Below are 25,771 nucleotides of genomic sequence, written 5' to 3' on the forward strand. Positions count from 1 at the left end.
ATGTGTCATTGGCTGTGTATGTCACATGTCCATGCCCTATAAGAACCAGCCATTTGCCCCGTCGCCACCATTTCCTCACTGCTGCAGCTTAGTGTTAGACGGCACCGCTGCTGCTGTGGGCGCTATACAGCCTAAGAGTGTTTTTTGGAGCGAATTGTCAGAGAGATGGTTTAGGGAGTCGGGAGGAGTTGGGACTATTGTAATATCAGCCCTTTTCAGGGTAGGTTACAGCAGTTTGTAGCACTGTTTGCCAGGCAGGTCTGTGCCAGTGCTGTGCAAGTGTTTGTCACAGCATTTGGTGTAATCTAGCTCAGTCAATCCTTTTGGGCTAGTAGCACTGTCTGATAGTCATCTGAGTAGCCCGCCTGTGAAGCTAGCTACACCGCCTGTGTATCTCTATTTTCACTGCATCTAATCCAGTTAATAGTTTTGGGCCTAGGACCAGTGTCTGCACGTCAGCAGAGTAGCCCGCCTGTGAAACAAACTATACCGCCTGTGTATATCTATTTTCACTGCATCTAATCCAGTTAATAGTTTAGGGCCTAGGAGCAGTGTCTGCAAGTCAGCAGAGTAGCCCGCCTGTGAAACTAACTATACCGCCTGTGTATCTCTATTTTCACTGCATCAAATCCAGTTAATAGCTTAGGACCTAAGAGCAGTGTCTGCACGTCAGCAGAGTAGCCCGCCTGTGAAACTAACTACACCGCCTGTGTATCTCTATTTTCACTGCATCTAATCCAGCTAATAGTTTAGGGCCTAGGAGCAGTGTGTGCACGTCAGCAGAGTAGCCCGCCTGTGAAACTAACTATACCACCTGTGAAACTAACTATACCGCCTGTGTATCTCTATTTTCACTGCATCTAATCCAGTTAATAGCTTAGGGCCTAGAAGCAGTGTCTGCACGTCAGCAGAGTAGCCCGCCTGTGAAACTAACTACACCGCCTGTGTATCTCTATTTTTACTGCATTTAATCCAGTTAATAGTTTTGGGCCTAGGATCAGTGTCTGCACGTCAGCACAGTAGCCCGCCTGTGAAACAAACTATACCACCTGTGTATCTCAATTTTCACTGCATCTAATCCAATTAATAGTTTTGAGCCTTGTACCACAGTTTGGCCACTCAGTTCTGCTCGGTTTTCATCCATCGGTTGTTGTGCCAACAACTACAGATACAAAGTTGCCAATTAGTTAAGCACTAAAATGAATGGCAAAAGGCCTGCTGATGGTGGAAAGGGGAATAGGCGTGTTGGAAAGGGAAAAAAAGGTTGTGTCCGTGGGGTAGGTGGTAAAGCAACAGTAACATCTGCAGAAGAAAGTAAGCCAAAGTAAGATGTCTACTTCTTTTTGTGGACAATCGGATATGATCCCTTTCTTACGACCATCGCTACAAGCATCGCCAAAAATTCCAGATGAGGCACAAAAACAGCAGGTGCTTGAATGGATATCAAGTGCTCGTTCAAGTGGGCTCTCCTCCATGTCAACTTCAACATCACAACTACTCCAGTCCTCAGAGTTGTCACCCCAATTGCACTTGCTTCCTCACAGCTCCCAAGTCTCCAGCTGCCCGTCTGAGCATGGGGTAAAACACATGGTTGAGTCTGTAGAGCTGTTTACGCATACTATAGCCTGGGAATCAGAGGTCTGCTTCAGAGCTTCTGTGAATCCAGACAAGGAAATGATCTGCACTGATGCCCAGAATCTTTGTGAGTCGGATCTAAGCCCAGATGAAGAAGGTTCTGAGCATAATGTAGACCCTCGTTCCTAAACTGTAACTCCTGTTGGTGGAGACAATGAGGAAGATGATGATGAGACTGAGATATCTGATTGGAACGAAAACTTGACTTTTCGGTCGGGGCAGGAAGAGGTTGGCTCTGAGGATGACGGGTGTGAGAACACACAGGATGATGATGACGGGGTTGTAGACCCCACTTACTGTCAACCCCCAGTCCGCCAGTCCATAAGGTCAGCAGAGGAGGTGGAGGAGGATGCTAGTGACGAGTCTGACGACGAGGTAACGGTGCGCCTTCCTGGACAGAGACGGAGAACTGGAAGCACGTCAACAACTGCATCCTCAACCCCAACTGTGCCTCAGACTAGAAGTCGTGGTGGCTCTTCAGGTCGCACAGGCTCTAAGCCTTGCATAGCCTGGGCATTTTTGACATCGCAAAGGATGACCCAACTCATGTTGTCTGTAAGATTTGTCAACAAAATCTCAGAAGAGGCCAAAAAATCACTAGCTTGAGTACTTCATGCATGAACCGTCACATGGATATGAGGCATAAGTTGCAGTGGGAAGCTCACTGTGCTACAATGCAGCCTAGTGGGCTGGGTCAACCACCGAAGCAAGCTACACCGACTGTTTACCTAAGTACTATTTTTTAACGGCATCTAGCCCAGGAAATCCTTTTGGGCCTAGTAAATTTGATGCTACTCAGCAGCGTACTTCACCCATGAAGCAAGCTACACCGCCTGTTTACCTAAGTACTATTTTGTAATGGCATCTAGCCCAGGAAATCCATTTGGGCCTAGTAGAATTTAGTGATACTCAGCAGCGTATCCCACCCATGAAGCAAGCTACACCGCCTGTTTACCAAAGTACTATTTTGTAACGGCATCTAGCCCAGGAAATCCTTTTGGGCCTAGTAGAATTTGGTGCTACTCAGCAGCGTACCCCACCCATGAAGCAAGCTACACCGCCTTTTTACCGAAGTACTATTTTTTAATGGCATCTAGCCCAGGAAATCCTTTTGGGCCTAGTAGAATTTGGTGCTACTCAGCAGCGTACTTCATCCATGAAGCAAGCTACACCGCCTGTTTTTCTAACTACAATTTTGTAACGGCCTCTAGCCCAGGAAATCCTTTTGGGCCTAGTAGAATTTAGTGATACTCAGCAGCGTACCCCACCCATGAAGCAAGCTACACCGCCTGTTTATCTAACTACTATTTTTTAATGGCATCTAGCCCAGGAAATCCTTTTGGGCCTAGTAGAATTTGGTGCTACTCAGCAGCGTACCCCACCCATGAAGCAAGCTACACCGCCTGTCTAGCTCAAGAAATCCTTTTGGGCCTAGTAGAATTTGGTGCTACTCAGCAGCGTACTTCACCCATGAAGCAAGCTACACCGCCTGTTTACCTAACTACTGTTTTGTAATGGCATCTAGCTCAGGAAATCCTTTTGGGCCTAGTAGAATTTAGTCATACTCAGCAGCGTACCCCACCCATGAAGCAAGCTACACCGCCTGTTGATCTAATTACTAATTTTTAACTGCATCTAGCCAAGGAAATCGTTTTGTACCTAGTAGAATTTTGTGATACTCAGCACAGTACTCCACCCATGAAAGAAGCTACACCGCCTGTTTACCTAAGTACTATTTTTTAACGGCATTTGGCCCAAGAAATCATTTTGGGCCTAGTAGCAATTTCTGCTACTCAGCAGAGTACCCCACCCATGAAGCAAGCTACACCGCCTTTCTTTCTTTCTCAATCTAACCCCTCGGCTCTGGGGTGTCCACTCTCCCTCCAGCTCTCTCCTTCTCACAGGTGGACTACCGCGTGTTTTCACACTGTGGCGAATCTTTTGGGCCCGGGCATAAGAAGTCATCGAGGTAATGGATATGTGACACCTTACAAACGTCCATGACAACACATTCGAGGAAACAACTAAACACCTCAAATAGTGAGCAGGATATGGAGCACCCCATGGGCAAACAGCGATCTATGTAGTAAGCTCCTTCACAGAAGCAGCCCAATGGGAGGACACTATTCGGAGGCACAGGTAGTAACCGACACGCCCCCTCAATGTCTGTTTTGGCCATTAGGGTGCCCCTTACCAACTTCTTGACCCGCCTGATTGCCTCGTCAAAGGAGGTACAGTACATAGTACTGTATTTGGTTCTGCGTCGATGTTGTCGTTTACTGACCTGTCCCTTGTATATGACAAATGGTCGATTAGTCTGAATGTATTGGGTTCATTTTTTGGCACAACTCCCAATGGGGGTACCACTACTTCTTCTAAGGAAAGTGTTCTGAATGGACCCTTCGCCATTCTACCCAAAGATATTTCTTTTTTTATTTTTTTTTGTCAAGACATCTGGGTGTTGGTAGAGTGAGTTTAGATTTTTACTCCAGCCTTTCTTGATTTTAGAAGGGCATGACATGCCTATATCTGTGTCTCCTCCTCCTTTTACTCCTCCACCTCTTTTCTTTTCACATGACTATGTGTAGTTGTGACTTTTCCATGTGTTGTGTCTTCTGATCAGTTGCTTTTGGACACCTTTTAAGGTGTTTTCTATGTGTTTTCCATGTGTTTTCCATGTGTTTTCCATGTGTTTGTATGTGTTTGTGTTTGCTTGCCATTGGTTTCAATGGGGTTCGACGGTGTTCGTCGAACGTTCGACGAACAGTTTTTCGAACACGTCCCTGTTCGACGAACCGAACCCAAACATTAGGGAGGTGGCTCAAGACTACTTGTGACCCTCCCATGTGTTATTTTGTGTTGCATGTTGATCTGAGTCGGATTTGAACCGCTTAACCACAATCAATTACCATTATCCACTCTGTATGTAGTCATGTCATGGCCCCCCTGTACCTAGCAATGCTTGGCTCCCGGTCTACTATGTAAAGATGGCAATAATCATTTCACTATAAGAGGAGATATATATTATACCCTAGTATGGGTCCGACAGACAAGAATATATTCTGACATGTACAATATATTTTTTGCCATTCATGATTAAATGGGAATAAAAGTGTGACAGCGCTCGTCACTGGAGGTGAGGCTCCACAAATTGCCTTGTTGCTGTACTGCATGAAGGAGCTACAGGTAGAGACAGTTGGCTATTAAGTAGCTTCATATATTTCACAGATCATATGTATAGTAAGTGTAGCACCCTGCGTGTCCAAAAGCCACATCTGGTAAAGAAATAGGTGGGTAATGTGAGGATTCAACCATAGTGGCATCCTGGGTGAAATTGAGGGCGTCAGTCATACCTCACCCACAACAGATTTTGTGCCGTTGGCCACATCTTAGCATTGTTTCCAAGAATGCTGGCACAGATAATGTTGAGATATAGCAAATCTATAGAATAGGATGGTCAGACTTTAACCCTCCGTCAGTGGCAATATGTTTCATCATAACGAGTTTAGGGGCATTGCGCCTGTCCGCACAGGCTAGAAAATTGGCTATATTTTCCTTTTTAAGAATTTCAATGCTCTGAAAGTGATCAGTTACCTTAATAGGAATGTAATAAATGAGAATACACATAATCAGGTGTAAAAAAAAATGTTAATAACCAGAAAAGTAATATGTTTCTATGTCTTGAGCATCCTCTTCACTCTCTCCATCTTGATCTGTATCAGACACATCTGGACATTCTTCCACATCATCTTCTGAATCAATGTCACTTTCTTCCCCTAAATCTTCTAGCTGTAAGGCTATGTTCACACTTTGTGGATTTTGCTGCGGATCCGCAGCGGATTTGACTGCTGCGGATCCGCAGCAGTTTCCCATGAGTTTACATTACAATGTAAACCTATGGGAAACAAAAAACGCTGTGCACATGCTGCAGAAAAATCAGCGCGGAAACGCTGCGGATTACATTCCGCAGCATGTCACTTCTTTTCTGCGGATTTTCACCTGCTCCTATAGGAAACTGCAGATGAAAATCCGCAGAAGAAACCGCAGTAAAAACCGCGATAAATCCGCAATAAAAACCGCGATGGGTTTTGACTGCGGATTTTGGAATTCTGCTGCGGAAAAATCCGCAGTGGAATCCGCAAAGTGTGAACATAGCCTAAGGGGTCTGTCTCATCATCAAGCAGTATATTTTGCACTTGCTCAACATGAAGGGTATTGGACAAGTCAAATATTCTCCTCGCCATTTCATAAGAAAAGCAGAAGCAAGAGAGAGAATATGTGTTAGGGCGCAATGTAACTGAGAAGCACACTCTTATTTCTAACAAAACCTTCTATGACAAATCCACAAATTTAGCACTATCTATTCATAAAACAAGCTAAAAAAACAATTGGGATGAATAAAAACAGCAAATTCTAATCGTCAAAGGTGTGACGCATTCAGGGGCAATGAGCCGGAGAAGCCAAAACACTGACATCTGATCTCCTGCAGCTCTGCAGCACAAGAGGCTTCTCAGGGTTCACACAGCCTTTAAAGTTAGGAAGGTACTGTGAGGAAGGTGTTTCCCAGACAAACCACTGAAAATAGAGAAATGAAACTAAGTGAGCTGCGCCTGTCGGATCAGTTGCGCCTGACGGAGAGTTAATAGGAGCCCACCAACGTTCCTGCCAATGATCTTACAGAATTGAACAAATCTTTGCTAATCCATCAGTGGGAGTGTACTAATTAAATTTGGGGCATCTAGACAGTGAACTACAGATACTGACTTTTAGAAACTTTTCACTGGACTAACATTTCTTACATTTTTCCTTTGCAGTTGCAGGTTCAGAATGCTCCCATTCTGGACAATCATATGCTGACAGGGACGTCTGGAAACCAGAACCCTGCCAAATCTGTGTTTGTGACTCTGGAAATGTGCTGTGCGATGAAATCATCTGTGATGACGCCGAGCTAGAATGTGAAAACCCAGAGATTCCATTCGGAGAATGTTGTCCAATCTGTCCAACACCATCCACTGTATGTATATGTGACCAGAAAGCCAGTGTTGATGCTTGTGTTGAATACATTTCTACTGATACCTGTTTTGTCATAGAAATCTTTGCATGAAAACACAATATCATTGCCAGACAATTGTAAATTCCTGTAAAAATAGAACACTTTTTCCCAGAATTTGCAACAACAAAAAAAAAATCAGTGATTATTTTTAGCTAGTTTAGAAGGGATTTTCATGCTTATGATATTGATGATGTTTCTTTGGGACATCTCATTATAATTAAATCAGTGGTGGTCCGACACCCAGCACAACCACTTATCAGCCATTATCTTTATTTGAAGCTATTTCAAGTGTCTAGAAATCTTACTGCACTTTAATGGAGTGAGTTTGCAACATTTTTTTTTTTTACCAAAGTCATGACTAATTAACCTGACTAAAATCTGATTTGCATAGCCAACCACGCTCACTTTTCATAAGTGCTGAGAGCAGCATAAATATTGAAAAGTTCCACATTTTTTTGGAAAAATGGCATGTGCTAAGCTTTGAGACTTTTTGACCTCAGAGAACTGGCAAAAAAGTTTACTAAATTCCACCCACTGAGTCAGCAGAATAATGGCAATTTGTATTCACTATGTGCTTTGCCAATCTGTGACTTTGCATGGTCTCCCACCTTGAGGCTCAGTTGCTGTGGTTTGCAGATGCTCCCACTTTTCATTACTATCACTCTCAGATGACCGTGGAACATGTAGGTGACGTCCTATTGCGGCAGCACGCTGGTTTCACTGAGCTCAGTAGAATCAGTCTTTCGCGCACAGATATTAGTAATGGCAGACTGCAGGGCTAGGTGCCTGATTTGAGGCTATTCTCCCACCATGAGTTTTCGGTGAGTTTTTGACATTGTGTATTTTTGCTGCCGTAAAAATGCAGCGTCTTACAGTTCCATATTTCTCACATACACCATGCCAATCACAGGTGAAAAAGAGGCATAGGCAGTTAAAATGCATTATAAAAAACATCAGTTTATTTCACATAAAAATAAAACAAGACAAAGAAATTTCATAGGACTACTAACAGTAAAACAGGAAAGAATTGGAGTAGCTATGGGGATACCAAATCCAAAAAACTTTATTCAAGCACTACTATGTGCATTATAGCTCATTAGACAATGTTTTGTCAAAGTGCATAGTGCTAGACAAATTATCTTAAATCAAAAGAATAATATTGGTTGCTTGCAACCTAAACACAAAAAGCTTTAATAGCGCTGCTATGTGTATTATCGCTCTTTAGACAATATTTAGTTAAAGTGCATAGTGCTAGATAGCTTATCTTAAGAGCAAAAAAGTATTAATTGCTTGCAGCAGATTACTGAATAAAGTGTCCAGTGCAAAACAACTGATTTACTAAACATTGTCTTCCCCAGCTCATGTACCATATTACTCACATAAATATGCGTCCTTTCCTGGATACCTGTCAGTGACCCCAACAGCGTCATTTCGCCGTATTGGCTTCCTCGGATAGGGGCATTCTGTCGGGGTCACTGCATAGATGCATTCATGTGAATGGGTCTACGTGTGTCAGTGTCTCCGGTACGTGTGAAAACTGTCACTACACGTACTGGAGGCACTGACATGTGAAACTGGCCTAACTTAATTTAAATGATAGGTACAGAACTGGTGCAGAAGTTCTGCAGCGTTAAAAATTCACCAAAAACTCATCATGGAAATGTACTTTAAGGGTATGTGTCCACGTTTAGGATTACATCCGGATTAGCTGCAGATTGAACGCTACGTACAGCCGCAGCGTTCAACCCGCAGCATCCAGATGTTACAGCATAGTGGAGGGGATTTTATGAAATCCTGTCCCACTATGCGTGCGAACACGCATCCGGCGGCCCTGCGTTTACGGACATGCGGCGCGTCTTTTTAGAACGTCGCCGCAAGGTAAATCACAGGGCCCTATGTATGGGGTGCGGAGATTCCCGATGTGTGCAATGAACACATCTGGAATCACCGCACTTACAGAAGGGGGCGGCACCTTGGGCGGAGCAGGTTTTCCGCTCCAGCCAAAGCGCCATCATTATGGTCCGTGGACATGCACCCTTTTACATCTGTGGCTTTGGGACTAAATGAAAAATGTGAATTCAGTGATTAAGAGGAGTGTCCCAATAATTTTTGCAAATAGAGAAGTGGTTGCTTATGTATAATCAGCTTTAGTTAAAGGGTTTTCCCATGAACAAACTAAATTTAAATTAATAGATCTTGGAATAATAATAATTTCCACAATTGAATATGTTTAAATAAAATGTTCCTGTATTGAGATAATCCTATAAATGTGCCCCTGTTGTGTACTGTGTAATGGCTGTGTCTGACAGTACAGGGGCATGGTCTGATCATTCACAGCTCCAGGGCAGGGGGGGAAGGGATAGAGGATACAGATAGCACAGCACGGGATCGCAGAGGCTGGTTTCAGTAGGGAAAAACATTTCCATGCAGTTTAAAAACTTGTTTTACCTTAGGGTACCGTCACACTGAAACGACGCTGCAGCGATACGACAACGATGTTGATCGCTGCAGCGTCGCTGTTTGGTCGCTGGAGAGCTGTCACACAGACAGCTCTCCAGCGACCAACGATCCCGAAGTCCCCGGTAACCAGGGTAAACATCGGGTTACTAAGCGCAGGGCTGTGCTTAGTAACCCGATGTTTACCCTGGTTACCAGCGTAAACGTAAAAAAAACAAACATTACATACTTACATTCCGGTGTATGTCCTCCGGCGTTCTGCTTTCCTCTGCACTGTCAGCGCCGTTCAGCCGGAAAGCAGAGCGGTGTCGTCACCGCTGTGCTTTCTGGCTGGCCGGCGCTGACACAGGATGCAGGAGGAGTGCAGAGAAGCAGAGCGCCGGGGACAGACAGCTGAAGGTAAGTATGTAGTGTTTGTTTTTTTTACGTTTACGCTGGTAACCAGGGTAAACATCTGGTTACTAAGCGCGGCCCTGCGCTTAGTAACCCGATGTTTACCCTGGTTACCAGTGAAGACATCGCTGAATCGGCGTCACACACGCCGATTCAGCTATGTCAGCGGGAGAGCCAGTGACGAAATAAAGTTTCAGACGATCTGCTACGACGTACGATTCTCAGCAGGGTCCCTGATCGCAGTAGCGTGTCAGACACAGCGAGATCATAACGAAATCGCTGGAACGTCACGGATCGTGCCGTCCTAGCGATCAAAGTGCCACTGTGTGACGGTACCGTTAGAGAAAGAATCAGCTGTGATCCCATGCTGTAATTTCTGTATAATATCTTTTGCCTTCTTCCACTGCCCAGGAGATGTAGTATGATCAGACCATGTTCCTGTACGGTCAGACATGGCCATTACACAGTACACAGCAGGGGCACATTTATTAGATTATCTCAATATAGGGACATTTTATTTAAACACATCCAATTGTGGAAGTTATTATTTTTATTCCAAGGTCAATTGTTGAAAATGTACTTTGTGGAAAAATCCCTTTAAGTCAGAATTTTGACATTTTATCTTAGAATTACAATTTACTGTGAATACTGTACTTTTCTGCAATTCTAGTAGTCTAATATATATATATATATATATATATATATATATATATATATATATATATATATATATATATATATATTACTATTTCTATGAAACAAAACCATAATGTTCATCTTAATATGTATTTTATGTGCAGCCTACCACAGATACCCAGAAACCTAACGGACCAAATGGGCATCCTGTAAGTATACATTACATCCTGTGCTATATCTTTGTTGGTATTTAGAATGTAAAAGTCAGAAGATGCTTCCGGAAGCAGACAGGACCTTGTTTAGGGTGTACACATTGCTTCAGGGCAGCATGGTTGCTCGGTGGATAGCTCTCAGCTTTTCTGCGCTGGAGTCCTAGGTTCAAATCCCACCAAAGACAATATCTGTACGGATTTGTATGTTCTCTGCGTGGGTTTCTTCCAGGTTCCCCAGTTTCCTCCCACACTCCAAAAACATAGGGATTCTAGATTGTGAGGAGAGTGCCAATAATGTTTGTAAAGTGCTGTCGAAATAATGGCACTATAAGTGAGTAAAATAATGGTAAGATGTAACCATAGATTATCTTTGCCTCCATGGATAACAATAATTTTAACGCGTGATTTAGCGGTGATTACGAACCACACAATGGGGTGTACCCACACACCAGACTGACGTATGTGCAGACTAGTAGCAAACATAAATACCTGGTGTACCTCTCCTGCTACTCCTACCTTGTGTATGAAAAAGCTCTGTAGTTAATACTGTTCGGGTAGCGCTATCCATGAAGAAAGTGAACGGGTAGAGCTATCCCATAACCCTATTCCTAAAGGAAATGAATGGGTAGAGCTATCCGATAGCGCTATTTCTCAATGTTCCTGAGCATAAGCTATTTCACATGGTTGAGCGCACTTGGGATCTGCCCCCAAGCCCTGCCCATGCCCAATGTTTGGTCCGTAGACCGTGGCTAGGAGTTAGTCCCGCTTTTGTGTTCAAAATTTTTTGGCTTTTACAATTGTTAGAAAGCTTAATGAAAGACTTCTTTGTACACACAGTTGACAGTAAACTATTTGTCAATGTTAGGAATAAGTTTACCTTGCTTCTGTGTCTCAAATATTTTGACCCTTATTTGATGGCTTTTCCTTCCCCTGGAGAAAGCCACATATAACTGCCTCCGTGAAAACACTGGGAGAGGCAAATAAATTCCTACACTATCCAAGGACTGTCCCTGAGATTTATTGATGGTCATTGCAAAAGCCAACATGACAGGAAACTGACGCCATCGCATCTGGACTGGCAAGTTTTCATCTTTGGAAATCAAGTCAATTCTTGGAATAAGAACTGTCCGACCCTTTGCTTTTCCATTTAAAGAAAGACATGAATAACGTTTGCTTTTAAGCTTTTCACATGAAGCCTTGTGCCATTACAAAGGTCATGCTTTCTGTTAAGGTTACACAGGAGCATAATTACAGCTCCTGGTTTCAGCTTTAGTCCATGAGGAGGCATCTCAGTGGGATTAAAAGAGTTAAGAAACTCTACAGGGTAATCTATGAGAATCACACCCTCCTCTTCCACAATTGTGTCGATGGAGCGATATGTTGAGTGTTCACCTTGAACTTGACTAAGAATTTTGTCGTTCAAGGCATAAACGTCATCATTCAATGGCGTAACAATTGCTTTATCTGCAATTTCTTCTCCCGTTGCATCGGTAATCTCAATTGAGTCACCAAAAATTGCTGTGATTAAATCACCCTCTTCAATAAAAGAATTCAGGATTTCAATTGTGTCTTCTGGTAGACCATATACATTTGACAACTATCCATTGCCAAGTTTCAGTAACTATGAGTTGTACTCAACTTCGTCCTGAGACGTTCTCATATTCTGTTGTAACTGGAACCGTAAAAACTGATTCCAGGATTTTGAGTATTTAATGGTAGGCTGTACAATTTGGGCTCTCTTTCCACCTTCCACTATTGGTAGGGTTTGACAAAAGTCACCACTGTTTATGAAAACTTTTCCACCAAATGGTCTTTTTTTTCCACATATGTCTTGGTCTTGGAACAAATTATCCACAGCGTTCATATTAAATAGGGAGTCATTGTTACTTTGCCCCAAATAACGACAGGTGACTTCCTAAGCTCCTTTGCTTGAAGTGAGGTTGGCTTAATTTTTGACACCGTGGTCTCATTTGTTGTAATTCCAAGGCCAAACTTGGAATGGTAGGTGCTACTATTTTGTAGTAATGTAGCCGCCAATCCAGTGGAGGCTACTGAGCAAATAGACTTCTTTTCTGCTTGTAGTGTCTTGTGCAAGCCGTTGTACAAAAATGTCTTCCCACTACCTCCTGGGCCGTCCAGAAAAAAACTGTGAGCTAGTGTCGTCTGGCTGTGATGCAGCATTGACTGCTTGCATAATTGCATCGAAAGCTTATTTCTGAGCTTCATTCAATTGCTCAGCCTCCTGCTTTATTACAGCATAATTCAGTTGGTCCAGTGTTTCATCTGGATCATTTACTGGAGTTGGAAATCCGTAGTCAGCACAGGACTTTTTAATGCTTAAAGGGACACTGTCACCTGAATTTGGAGGGAACAATCTTTAGCCATGGAGGCGGGGTTTTTGGGTGTTTGATTCACCCTTTCCTTACCCGCTGGCTGCATGCTGGCTGCAATATTGGATTGAAGTTCATTCTCTGTCCTCCATAGTACACGCCTGCGCAAGGCAAGATTGCACCTAGTGCAGGCATGTACTACGGAGGACAGAGAATGAACTTCAATACAATATTGCAGCCAGCGTGTAAGGAAAGGGTGAATCAAAAACCCAAAAACCCCCGCCTCCATGGCTGAAGATTGTTCCCTCCAAATTCAGGTGACTTTAAGAGCATTTCATTAATATCACAAAGAGCCAGTTGCTCAGCAATTTCGGGAGTATACTGCCTGATGTAATCCTCCATAAATTTGGTTTTATATTTTTGCCATAATGCCAATGGTTTAGCTGGTTCCCCATATACACAAATTATAGCAAATAATTCACGAAGTTGGTAGGGCATTTGGAAAGCGATTGCATCCTTTATACCATCTTCCCATTGGGAATCAGGGCATTCGGGCAATTGTTTTCCCAAATTGAGCTAGTACAGCTTTTCTATCCCATAGTGTTCAGGGATTTCACTGTACAAATACTGACAGGCGGAAGCGTGAACTCTGTTTAGCTCAAAATAAGCCTGCAGAGTAGTGGCTTTTGAGTCCGAAATAACCATATCCACATTATCATCTTCGAAAAACACTTGCTGCATGTTTTCAAGGTGAATAGCGAGCCTTTTAATGGTATGTGAAGCATCATGCATTTTATTTTTTCTGATTCTCCACATGCCCTCAGGGGTACTTTTATACCGAGAATCTAGGTACATGGCTGGTTAATTCCAGTTTAATGTATCAAACTTGATATTGGCACAGTCATGTCCTTTGTATACATATTTGAAAAGATATTTAACACTTTTTATTGAAGCACATATCTCAACATTGATTGGCTTCCTATGAAAGTGGACGGTAAAATTACTGTTGTCCCAGCTTTTAGCCCTTGGTGTAATGCAGCATTATGGATGTAATCCATAATGCTGGCATAACTGTCATCCCATAATGCCTTTTGATTTTGTTTTATATATTCGATCATTGTTGCGTCAACTTCCCAGCATTTAAAAGGGGATTGAACTCATCACGAATGGCAAGCCTGTATGCATAGTACTGCAGCAGGGTGATTTTTTTCTTGTCGATCTAGATCCACTGGTATGGATGGTAGATGAATATCACCAATCCCTTGATCTTACATACTTAGGGCAATTGGAGTTGTCAAATTTATTGTCCATCCACTGTCCCCATATGGGAATAGAAGTGGATATTTCATTGAATCACACTTTCTGTGAAGAAAGCTGATTTGAATAGTTTGGTTTTCACTTTTGAGGTGAACTCTGATGTCCCTATTAAATGGGGGTTCACCCATTGCATTTTGATGAATTATAGCTTCTTCATTGCACCTGCATTGCATTGTAGCGCATCATTGTAGTAATTTATAATTGACATTGTTATTTCGAGTGGATCGCGATTTTCTAATTCAGCAAATCCTCTCTTCCTTTATTTCATATTCCCTCATCATTGTGAAGGCTCTTGAGAGTGGGGTAATTGCTTTCATTTTCTCAACTAGAAATGATAGCAGTGCTGGGAGGCACATTTTTATTTGCTTGACTTCTTGTACTTAATGCTTCTTCATTGTCCAAGATGTAAATCTGGGCAAACTTGGGAGTACTACCCACAGCGGGATGCAATGGGGCAGTTCTGTGGTAAATTTGTCCATGAATTCGAAAACAGTATGGACCATGCCCAGAAGGTGGCGCTACTTGTGCTCCCATTGATGCCAAAGCAAGCGAGCTATTGTATTGCCTTATATTAGCCATAAAGTTATTGGAGTGCTGATGCTCTCCTTTCATTAACTTGTCTAATTGATCATCCATATGAATAGGAGGTAATTGGATGCGCCCTCTTTTGCAGCAGGAAGGGAATGTTTTGTCCTGCGCCATTTCATCTTTGAAATTTTTAGATTGACAGATCTGACATTGAAATGTCCATTCGCCAGCATAGTGCTCTTCAATACGTGTCTCATCAGTTTGATTGAGAAGTCCTCTAGCGGCAAATGTAACTTGCCGTCGTCAAGTGGCTCTTGTATTTTGGACTCATATTCTATCTTGTTCTCTTTTTTGTGAAATATGTGTATCACTTTGTGCAATGCGTGTTGCTCATTGTCGTGCAGCATTAGATGCTGTATGTGATTCAGTTACTTCATTCGTTTCTCTTGCTCTGGCCGCCCTCTCTCGGGCTGCATCAGCAGTTCTTCGACAATTTTGTTCATCTTCTGTTTCATTAAGACGCAGGTTATGCATACTAATGGGATTCACTTCTCTACGAGCAGCAGCGCGCTCAATTTGATCCATCTTTACAATCTTGATTCACAGTGTTGCCTCACAGGCTAACATTCAAAAAAGGCTTATGCCTTTGCTTTATGCCTTAACTCACCACCAGGGGGAGCTCCTCTCCTGAGGTATCCATGGTTACAACCAACTGTGGATGACTCATTTTGCACAGACACACGGACACGTCCAAATTAGGTATATTGATTAGTGCCAATATATGCCGCAGCACTGTATAGCTGAGCAGGGACATGTACAGACAATAAAGACATCACAGAGTAACACATAGGTCACCAGTTACAGGACGAGTGAGGGCCCTGCTCGGAAACTTAGAGTCTACAAGAAAAGCAGTGCATCCAGTACGTGCTGGAGAAGGTCATCAACCAGAAGTAGGAGGGTCAAGGGAAAATATGAATATGCCAAGCTCCTCTGTGTCGGCACTTTCAGCATGCTGCTACTGCAGCAAAAGACAGATGAGTGTACAAAAAATCATGACATTTTCATTTTGAAAACTTAGTCAATTTTATCCATATTGCCATCCGTGTGCCATCTGCGTCTGTTATTTATATCCTTGTGGCATTTGAGTCCACATATCAATATTTTAAAATGTACAAGATCAAACACAATGTCCTAGAATAATAAAGCCAGTATATTCATTAAAATCGAATGCTGCACAGATGTTCCCTGTGGGATCGAAGTTTTTTGAAGCACCCAAATTCTCAAATTCTTTTCACAGTCATCTGAATAGGCCTATTGCCTAATATTGGCCAGTGTGCCGTCCAATCTTTACTCCAACAACACACACCTTAAGGCTGCATTTACACATGTTTTTCCCACCTGCTTTTAAAATTTACAGCAATTTGACCCTTAGGGTTCACATTTTAACAGATGTGAGTGTTAGGCACAATACATGTCATGTTATTAGTTTTTGTGGCGCAGTTTCTGAGATTCTGTAAAAAATTAATGAAAAACAGAAGATATTTGTTTTCCATCGGTTTTCCATCCACTTTTTACTGATCCATTGCTAAATATTAATGGGAAAATTTTTTTCACACACTTAACCTTCAGTTTTTAAAAATGCATGAGAAATAAATGATGCATGAGAAAAAAAATGATGCAAAGCATATGAGACCCAGATGAAGAGGTGTCCATTTTTGATGCCTGTTAACCCTTTTTTGACATTGGGCATAATAGTACGCCCACGTCGGAATCCCTCCCTTTGATGTGGACTCCGGCGCAGAGCCCACATCTCTCCCGGAACGTCAGCTGTTTTGAACAGCTGATATGTGCCTCTAACAGCTGTGGGTGGAATCGTGATCCAACTGCGGCTGTTAACCTGTTAAATGCCGCTGTCAATCTCTAATAGCGGCATTTAACTCGCACTTACCGGAAGTGCACTGGAAAATACTCTCATCTGTGACCTCATCATGTGATTGCGGGTCACCGATGGGTTGGCATGACAACCAGAGGTCTCCAGCAGACCTCTATGGTTGTCATAGCTGATATTAAGTGAGCATTTCGGTTACATACAGGCTATCTAATCATTGCCTGTATGTAGCAGAGATAATCAGACAACTGCAGCTTCTAGTCTCCCATTGAGACTATTGAAGCATGCAAAAAGTGAAAAAAAGTTTGTAAAACTATGAAAACAAATATAAACTATATATAAGTTCTAACCGCCCCCCCCTTTGCCCCATTCAAAATAAAACAATTAAAAAAATCAAATATACACGTATTTGTTATCGCCGTGTTCAGAATTGTCCGATCAATGTAAAAAAATTAACCCGATCACTAAACGGCATAAAGAGAAAAAAATTCGAAGCGTTAGAATTATGTTTTTTTGGTCGCCATAAAATGTAATAACGGGAGATCAAAAGGTCGTATCTACCCCAAAGTAGTATCACTAAATATGTCAGCTCAGCTCGCAAAAAAGAAGCTCTTACTCAGCCCTAGATCATGAAAAATGGAGACGCTACAAGTCTCGGAAAATGGCAACATTTTTTTTACACTTTTTTTTTTTTTACCAAAGCTTGGATTTTTTTTTCACTGCTTACATAAAAAAGAACCTAGACATGTTTTGTGTCTATCAACTTGTAATGACATGTAGAATCATAATAGCAGGCCAGTTTTAGCATTTAATGAACTTGAAAGAAAAAAAAATAACTGTGGAATTGCACTTTTGTTTGCAATTTCACCGCACTTAGAATTTTTTCGTTTTTCAGTACATGATATGTTAAAACTAATGATGTTGTTCAAAAGAACAACTTGTCCTTCAAAAAAACAAGCCCTCACATTTCCATATTGACAGAAAAATAAAAAAGCTATGCCTCTGTCAAGAAGGGGAGCAAAAAATGAAACTACCTCAGGTCATGAAGGGGTTAATAAGGAAATGAATGTGTGATTGTAGCCTGAAGCTAATGCCCAATTCATGATTGCTGTTTCTCCATTTTCCTGAGTAATTTTCTATTTTTTTGTGACTTTAGTATTTGCTACTTAGGCCCCAATTAATCAAGGCTAGTGATTTTTTTTTTCTACTGGTCTTGATAAGGGAGTATGTTGGAGTCAGATGCTCCTGATTCATGAAGAGGTGTCTGCCTCGCCATGAATCTGGAGTATCTAATGAGTGGCATGCGCCTCTGTGTCCTAGGCTCAACATCTTACTAAAGCCTGTGGAGTGAGATTTCTAGTTACAGAATACCACAGCTAATCATGAATAAGACTAGCTGTGGTACCACATCCCGCTATGCCTGGCACGCCCCAGGTCAAAACTGGAGTAAAAATGGCAAAAGTCATAAAATGGCTAAAGGGTTTAACATGACTACAGTGTAATTGATAAGAGAAAGTGCTGTAATCAGCATATCTGTTACTACTTTATGGTATAACTTATTCTCACCGCATCACACTAATATACTGTACCATATCACTAACCAGAATAACTGACTGCATTCATCATTAGTAGAAAAAGGAACTGCTTGTCATAGTATATCCATCACAAAGCAGCACAAAACAATGATCAGTGGTTAAGATTACATGGTTATAGGAGTTTATAGGACTGTACTGGGCTGCTGCTGATTTCTGCATGTACCCGGTATATTATTATTATTTATTGTTATAGCGCCATTTATTCCATGGCACTTTACATGTAAGGAGGGGTATGCATAATAAAAACAAGTACAATAATCTTAAACAATGCACGTCATAACTGGTACAGGAGGAGAGAGGACCCTGCCCGCGAAGGCTCACAATCTATAAGGGATGGGTCAGAATACAGTAGGTAGGGTATAGCTGGTCATGCAGCGGTTTGGTTGATCAGTGGTTACTGCAGGTTATAGGCTTGTCGGAAGAGGTGGGTCTTCAGGCTCTTTTTGAAGGATTTGATGGTAGGTTAGAGTCTGATATGTTGTGGTAGAGAGTTCCAGAGTAGGGGGGATGCACGAGAGAAATCTTGTATGTGATTGTGGGAAGAGGAGATAAGAGGGGAATAGAGGAGATGTTGTGAGGATCGGAGGTTGCATGCAGGAAAGTACCGGGAGGTCACAGATGTATGGAGGAGACAGGTTGTGGATGGCTTTGTATGTTATGGTTAGGGTTTTGTACTGGAGTCTCTGGGCAATGGGGAGCCAGTGAAGGGATTGACCGAGGGGAGAAGCTGGGGAATAGCGGGGGGACAGGTGGATTAGTCAGGCTTAGAATAGATTGGAGGGGTGCGAGAGTGTTCGAGGGGAGGCCACAGAGCAGGAGGTTGCAGTAGTCAAGGAGAGAGATGATGAGGGCATGAACTATGGTTTTTGCAGATTCTTAGTTGAGGAATGAACGGATTCGTGAAATATTTTTGAGTTGAAGTCGGCAGGAAGTGGTAAGGGCTTGGATATGTGGTTTGAAGGAGAGATCAGCGTCAAGGATTACCCCGAGGCAGCGAGTTTGTGGGACTGGGGAGAGTGGGCAGCCATTTACTGTAATGGATAGGTTCGTTGGGTGGGGTCACGTGAGATGGGGGAAAGATGATGAATTCTGTTTTGTCCATGTTAAGTTTCAGAAATCTAGCGGAGAAGAAGGATGAAATAGTGGACAGACATTGAGGGATTCTGGTTAGTAGGGAGGTGATATCTGGTCCAGAGATGTAGATCTGACCAGAGAAGCTCAGGACAGGTCTGCCTTAATGCCATTCGGGCTGTTTGAATTTCTGGTGATGCCCTTTGGTATGAAGAATGCCCCTGTGACCTTCCAGAGGTTGGTCAATCACTTATTGGAAGGATGTCATGGTTTTGCCACCACTTATCTTGATGATATAGCCATTTTTAGTGATATATTGCTTAACATGGTATGTCTGTTCTTTGTAGGGCCCTCCTGGCACTCCTGGTCGAAATGGTGATAATGGAAATCCTGGTCTGCCAGGTCCACCTGGTCCTCCTGGTCCCCCTGGAATTTGTGAGGGTTGTGGAGGTGGCGCCACAGGTGGTGGAGATGGGGTAAGTAGTTTTATTGTTGGTGAATAAAGCTCTGTACAGATTTGCCCTGATAGCTCCATTTCTAGCTTCTGACACATTCAGTGTGATTTGGCGGGAAGAAAAAAGTGCATACGCTCTTCGTATCAAAATGGGCATAACTTATTGGACCTCACTGACTTACAGCAAATGTGACGATTCTTGTCCCATGACAAATCTGAGATTGCATTGAAGTTTCCATAATAAACAGAAACTAAGATGTGAATTCATAATTTAATAATGAATAAATGAAATAAATCTGCATAAAACATGACATTTACAGTTCTATATTTGAGAACTATTTGGGTGAGGGCAGAAGACTGGTGAAATATATGGCTAACGTATTCTGTAAAACTTCAAAATTATTAAAACTTTAATATTAATGATGGTTTATTTTTGTTGTTTTTTTACAGATTTATCGTCCTCAGTATGACTCCAAATCTGGAGGATATGACTTCAAATCTGGTTCCGGTGGTCAAATGATGCTTGTAAGAGTAACTTTATTCCTCAATGTTTTTATTGAAATTCTTTTAAATATGTCTATATATTTACCTCTTAGATGACAATTGTGAAGTGATTCAAGCAGTACGAACCACACGAGCATTACTACTAGTCATGGGCAAACCCGTAGATGTTCGGGTCTGGCCAAACAATGTTCGGATCTGGTCAAACATTTAAAAGAAAGTTTGGTACAGGTACCAGAACAGTACCCAAACTCATTCAGATGAATGGTGGGCCTGAACATCTGTTGTTTGCCATGTAGTAAGCTAAGTGACAGTACATCAAACACAGGCTCTGATTGGCGGTAAGATCGTTACCGCCAGTCACAGAGCTGCGGTTCCCATGCTGTCACCATATTTCTCATCTGTCCTCCGATGCCCATGTCACCTGTAAAAGACAAAAAATAATAAACAACCATATTCCTCACTTCACCAGGGTCATCAGTTATGAACTCCAGTACCCTTTCTCACGGCAGCCCAGTGCTACACACATGCTTTCATCTGACAGCGTGGAAATTGCAGCTCTCTAACTGGCGATAACTAGTTACTTCAGATCAGAACTGCCAATGTTTCTCACACTGGCACACAGATAACAGCATGGGAACAGCCGATGTTCGGGGTGCCGAACCCGAACAGTGACAAGGACTTACTTGAGATGTCTATGTTCGAGGTCCGTGCACGGATACTAGGTGTTCGGTACGGACTCCGAACTTTGCTGTTCTTGTTCGCCCATCACTAGTGACTACACCAATGTTTGCAATATGCTTGCGCATCTTCCGAGTTCCTCAAAAATATTGCTACTTCGTAAGATGCTAATGGCAGAATTGTGGTGCAAATAGCTTGATCAATCTCCAGATAGTCCTGGACATCTTTTCAAAGTTTTCTCTGCCGCAATGTTTCAGAGTAAAATATACATGGTTGCAGGGCCGGACTGGGACTAAAATTCAGCCCTGGCATTTGAAGTTACACAGGCCCACTTGTCACATGGTGACTGTATAATATCTTTGTACACTTGTATTTTACAAGAAGTGAGGGGAGTGTAACACGACTATATAACATATAATTACAGCTCGGTCCTATTTATTGCTATTACTTGCAGTACCAAGAAAAGCCGCTACTTTACCTACATAACTGGATCTCGTAGATAATGAAGGGATTGAGACCACCATAGGTATTGGAACCTCATTCTGATGCTCCATAAACTTTGCCTACAGCCACTTTTGGTTCCGCTGCGCAGCACGAGACCCGGCGACTCTGAAGAGCGGTGAGATCAGTAACGTCACCGCTCTTCAGATATTCCGGGTCTTGCGCTGAGCTCGGTGACTGTAAAGAGCGGTATTGTTACTACCGTCACCGCTCTTCAGAGTCGCTGGGTCTCGCCAGGTCTGGGTTAGTAGTTGGGATGTCTGATAGACACCTCTCCATTTGGATCGCCCCCAGACACAGGGCCACGAGTTCTCGGTACCGGGCCTCTCTGGTTTGGTTCTGAGGCTGTCACGGTGGCTAGACCCGGTCCGCGACCCTGCTAAGGGGCGTCCAATAAAGGTGGTGCAGTCTGTCAGGGGTTCGTGACGCCACCTGTGGTGTTCGGTCAGGGTGACCGACACTGCTGTGGGGTCCGCTGGGGTGATGGAATGGCAGCTGGATGGTATACCTTCCCACAGGTGAAGTATGTCCCCAGGGCTTCCCAGTAAGGTGGATGGTGATGGTGTGAGGTGCAGGCAATAAGGAGGACACAAGGTTGCAGTCTCTTTACCTCTTTACTGAAGACTTCAGGATCCTCAATCCAGAGCACGTTTAACAGGGCTATCAGAGACCGGCCGGTCAGATGGGCACTTCCAGAGTCTCCTTCGCAGATGGAAATCGTTGCCCACCACTAGCGCCTGTGTGTTGTAGTCCTACCCTGCTGAGCATTCGGAATAGTCCTCACAACTGCTGTTCTCATTCGTTGTTCTCTACAGCTCTCTCTCTTTCTTTAGTTCCAGATGTTGCTAGTTTCTCGTCCCCCAGTATGTTTTGGCTAGGACGCACCCGTATGACGGGAAGGCCTGGAGGTCTTCCGGGACCCTAGAGACGCCCCTCTCCCACTGTTGCCCCCTATGTCTTCTTAGGAAATTTAAGGTAGACAGCCAACCTATAATTAACTGTCCTACGCGCCTCAGTAGGATGTTGCCTCGGTCTCACGGCACGACTCCTACTGGCTCTCCTTTGTGCTTGATCTCGTTTACACTGTTCCACAATATCCTTCCCTTCGTGTCTCTTTGTTAGGATATCGCCGCAAGGTAGTGCAGGCGCGGTTCCATTACGTTCTGTTCTGTTCGCTAGGCACCTGCCAGGTTCCCACGCCTGACAGGGACCCCCCTGTGTCTTCTTCCTGCCACGGGATGTTGCCTGAATCCAACCCAGTCAGCTTCTGACTAACTTTCTATCCAACCCCTAGTTTTACCAGTGTGAGGAGTGGCCCAATAAATAAAGCCTTTCTCTCCCCCGAGTGGCCGGAGTGTGAAGTGTAATGTGTTCTGCTGATACCTGGTCAGGAGAATTCCTTCAGTGCCATCAGACATACCATCACTCCTCTTAGTGGCAGAGTGTCATACTGCAACGACCAGATCTCTGGGGCGCTGCACATTACTTACACCAGGGATTGATAGCAGCTGACATTATGCATCTGACATCAACCCTAAAAATCATTACACATACCAGAATTAAATGCTCTGGCAGCTGGGAAAAGCAGTAGAGTTAGCGCTATTCCCAGGCGCCGGGTGCTAACTACAACTGTCATCACCCTTGCCTGGTCTCCCTGAAAAGCATTTCTGCTGTATTTACATGCGCTGATCTCAGGCCGCTAAACGAGTGTGATCGACAATACTGAAGTTGTTCGCTTGTTTCCCGGCCTCTTTACACCAAATGAGAAAGAATGAAGGGAACAGAACAAACACAATTACATCAATCCGTCCCCATACAGTATAAGGTTATCAGCAGCACATCTACAGTTTACACCGGCGATGTGCTGCTGAGAACAAGGATTTCTGTTCCCACATAAACAATACAATCACTCGATGAATAGGCAGCATTTTGCTTGTTTAGTATAATACACCCCACTAGTCCTCCATATATTATAATGTGCACCTCAGTCCTCCATATAGTATAATACACTCCTCAGTCCTCCATATAGTATAATACACTCCTCAGTCCTCCATATAGTATAATACACTCCTCAGTCCTCCATATAGTATAATACACTCCTCAGTCCTCCATATAGTATTACATACTCCACATAGTCCTCCATATAGTATAATACACTCCTCATAGACCTACATATATTAAAATACACTGCAATTCCTCCATATAGTATAATACACTCCTCAGTCCTCCAAATAGTATAATACATTCCTCAGTCCTCAAAATAGTATTATACATTCCTCATAGTGCTCCATATATTATAATGCCCCACCATTGTCATTTATGTAGTGCAATTCACTTCCCATAGTTTAATGCACCCCATAGTTCTTCATAAAGTATCATGTATTCCCCATAGTCCGCAATACAGTATAATGCAGCCCACATATAGTATAATGATGCCACCCCAGAGTATAATGCCGCCACCCCACAGAATATATTGTAGCCCCCTGAATATAATTAACCCCCCAGAGAATATAATGCAGCGTCCTCATATAGTATAATGCAGCCACTGCATATATAATATATGGTAGCCCCCTTAAAGAGCATAATGCAGCCCCCCATAGAATATAATGTAGCCCCTCCATAGAATATAATACAGCACCCCATAGAATGTAATACAGCCCTCCCCCATAGAATGTAATGCGGCCAGCCCCCATAGAATGTAATGCGGCCAGCCACCCATAGAATGTAATGCAGCCAGCCACCCATAGAATGTAATGCAGCCAGCCCACATAGAATGTAATGCAGCCAGCCCCCATAGAATGTAATGCAGCCAGCCCCCATAGAATGTAATGCAGCCAGCCCCCATAGAATGTAATGCAGCCAGCCCCATAGAATGTAATACAGCACAGCCCCCATAGAATGTAATACAGCACAGCCCCCAAAAAATGTAATACAGCACAGCCCCCATAGAATGTAATGCAGCACAGCCACCATAGAATGTAATGCAGCACAGCCCCCATAGAATGTAATGCAGCACAGCCCCCATAGAATGTAATGCAGCACAGCCCCCATAGAATGTAATGCAGCCAGCCCCCATAGAATGTAATGCAGCCAGCCCCCATAGAATGTAATACAACACAGCCCCCATAGAATGTAATGCAGCACAGCCACCATAGAATGTAATGCAGCACAGCCCCCAAAAAATGTAATACAGCACAGCCCCCATAGAATGTAATGCAGCACAGCCACCATAGAATGTAATGCAGCACAGCCCCCATAGAATGTAATGCAGCACAGCCCCCATAGAATGTAATGCAGCCAGCCCCCATAGAATGTAATGCAGCACAGCCCCATAGAATGTAATGCAGCACAGCCCCCATAGAATGTAATACAGCACAGCCCCCATAAAATGTAATGCAGCACAGCCCCCATAGAATGTAATACAGCACAGCCCCCATAGAATGTAATGCAGCCAGCCCCCATAGAATGTAATACAACACAGCCCCCATAGAATGTAATGCAGCACAGCCCCCATAGAATGTAATACAGCCAGCCCCCATAGAATGTAATACAGCCAGCCCCCATAGAATGTAATACAGCACAGCCCCCACAGAATGTAATGCAGCACAGCCCCCATAAAATGTAATACAGCCAGCCCCCATAGAATGTAATGCAACCAGCCCCCATAGACTGTAATGCAGCCAGCCCCCATAGAATGTTATGCAGCACAGCCCCCATAGAATGTAATACAGCCAGTCCCCATAGAATGTAATACAGCACAGACCCCATAGAATGTAATGCAGCCCCCCCCCCCCCCAATAACCCCATAATCCAGTTATTACTCAGTGATATATTTAAAAAAAAAAAAAAAAAAACTCATCTCTCCTCGTGCCCAGTGCTGCTCCTGGCTCCGGTCTCAGCAGCTGCAGTCTGCCCGGTCACACAGCAGTTGCACGATGATATGACGTCATTGCGCACCCACAGTGTTATCACCAGGCAGAGCGGGGAATGATAGGAGAGGGAACGTCAGCCAACGCTCAACATTATGCATCCTATCTTTTAGAATTTTTCCGCAAAAAAAAACGCATACCGCAAAAAATCCTGACATGCTCTATCTTTTTGCGGATTTTTTGCGGATTTCCTATCAAAAAGGACATTCCGGAAAAAAAAAACGCAAAAAATCCGCGCAAAAAATGTGCAAAAAACGCGCAAATTCCGCGAGAAATCCGCGCAAAAAAAGCACGCGGATTTCTGGCAGAATTCTCAGGATTTTGTCAGGAAAAAATCCTGACGTAGGCACATACCCTAAACGTTACACACGCATCTTGACTATTGACTGTTATAAGGCAAATTGGGGCTTATTTATTAAAACTGCAGTTGTACACTGGTGAATGAATTTGGCCCTACCCAGTGGCATTCACCCCCATGTGCCCTTCCAGAAATGTTATGCCATGCCACATCCCATCTATGCTACACCCACTTAGGAGGTGCTGGTACTTACATAAAAAAAAGTCTTAAAATTTTGGAGTAGCATGCACAA

At 43.2% G+C, this 25,771-nt stretch overlaps 1 protein-coding gene across 1 annotated transcript in view; it reads left to right on the plus strand.

The window, feature by feature from the left end:
* COL3A1 (collagen type III alpha 1 chain) overlaps positions 1-25,771 on the plus strand; it is a 335,593-nt gene that overhangs the window by 53,959 nt on the left and 255,863 nt on the right. The window contains exons 2-5 of the mRNA XM_069733786.1: positions 6,450-6,649; positions 10,339-10,383; positions 19,463-19,591; positions 20,020-20,094. Coding sequence (XP_069589887.1) covers positions 6,450-6,649; positions 10,339-10,383; positions 19,463-19,591; positions 20,020-20,094 — 449 coding nt within the window. The remainder of the gene's footprint in view (positions 1-6,449; positions 6,650-10,338; positions 10,384-19,462; positions 19,592-20,019; positions 20,095-25,771) is intronic.

The sequence above is a fragment of the Ranitomeya imitator genome, chromosome 7 (assembly GCF_032444005.1).
Source record: "Ranitomeya imitator isolate aRanImi1 chromosome 7, aRanImi1.pri, whole genome shotgun sequence".
NCBI lineage: Eukaryota > Metazoa > Chordata > Amphibia > Anura > Dendrobatidae > Ranitomeya > Ranitomeya imitator.